Genomic DNA, 624 nt, shown 5'->3' with positions numbered 1-624 from the left:
GTTTCGCCATGTTGGCCAGGCTGGTCTCAAACTCCTGACCTCAGGTGATCCGCCCACCTCGGCCTTCCAAAGTGCTGGGATTACAGGTGTGAGACACCACACCCTGCCTGGAATTTCTGCGGCCCATAACCTCCAGGGCAAAGGCATGTGTGGGTCTTAAAGGTACAGATGCCTGGTTCTTACCAAGGCCGAGTCCAGCATCTTCTGCTCAAAGTCAGCTCGGGCTGTGTTGTATTTTTCCACTGAGCGCCGCAGGCTCTCTGCCGCCTTCTTGGTTTTAGTCTCTGCCTACAAAGCCCAGGGAGGAAATGGGGATGGAAGAGGGACACTCAGGGGGCTTCCCCCAGGCCCCATCACCTGGCAGGTGGACTCCTCGGGGTACCCAGGGTGTGATCACCTACAGGTTCCAGGACCGTTGCTCTGGGACGTGTTTCCACTCATCAGGCAGCCCCTCTGCCCCGGGGCAAATTCCTCAGAACCCCCTGCTGTGAGCCCACCTTGTCCATCTCCTTCTGGCTGGTACTCTCCCTCCGCAGCCGCTCCTGGTCCATGCAACGGTTCAGGTAGTTCTCGCGGGACTTGGGCAGGAGCTCATTTGAAGGGCTGCCTTGTGAAGGTAGGGAA

At 58.5% G+C, this 624-nt stretch overlaps 1 protein-coding gene across 1 annotated transcript in view; it reads right to left on the bottom strand.

The window, feature by feature from the left end:
* The window catches only part of FCHO1 (FCH domain only 1), a 42,366-nt gene that overhangs the window by 18,095 nt on the left and 23,647 nt on the right, over positions 1-624 (bottom strand). Inside the window, exons 6-7 of the mRNA XM_011991196.1 lie at positions 498-603; positions 184-288 (exon numbers count right to left, since the gene is read on the bottom strand). Of these exons, the coding sequence (XP_011846586.1) occupies positions 184-288; positions 498-603 (211 nt within the window). The remainder of the gene's footprint in view (positions 1-183; positions 289-497; positions 604-624) is intronic.

The sequence above is a fragment of the Mandrillus leucophaeus genome, unplaced genomic scaffold (genome assembly GCF_000951045.1).
Source record: "Mandrillus leucophaeus isolate KB7577 unplaced genomic scaffold, Mleu.le_1.0 Scaffold11, whole genome shotgun sequence".
Lineage (NCBI taxonomy): Eukaryota > Metazoa > Chordata > Mammalia > Primates > Cercopithecidae > Mandrillus > Mandrillus leucophaeus.
The sequence above is the reverse complement of the archived record's forward strand: the minus strand, read 5'-3'. Positions and strand labels throughout refer to the sequence as shown.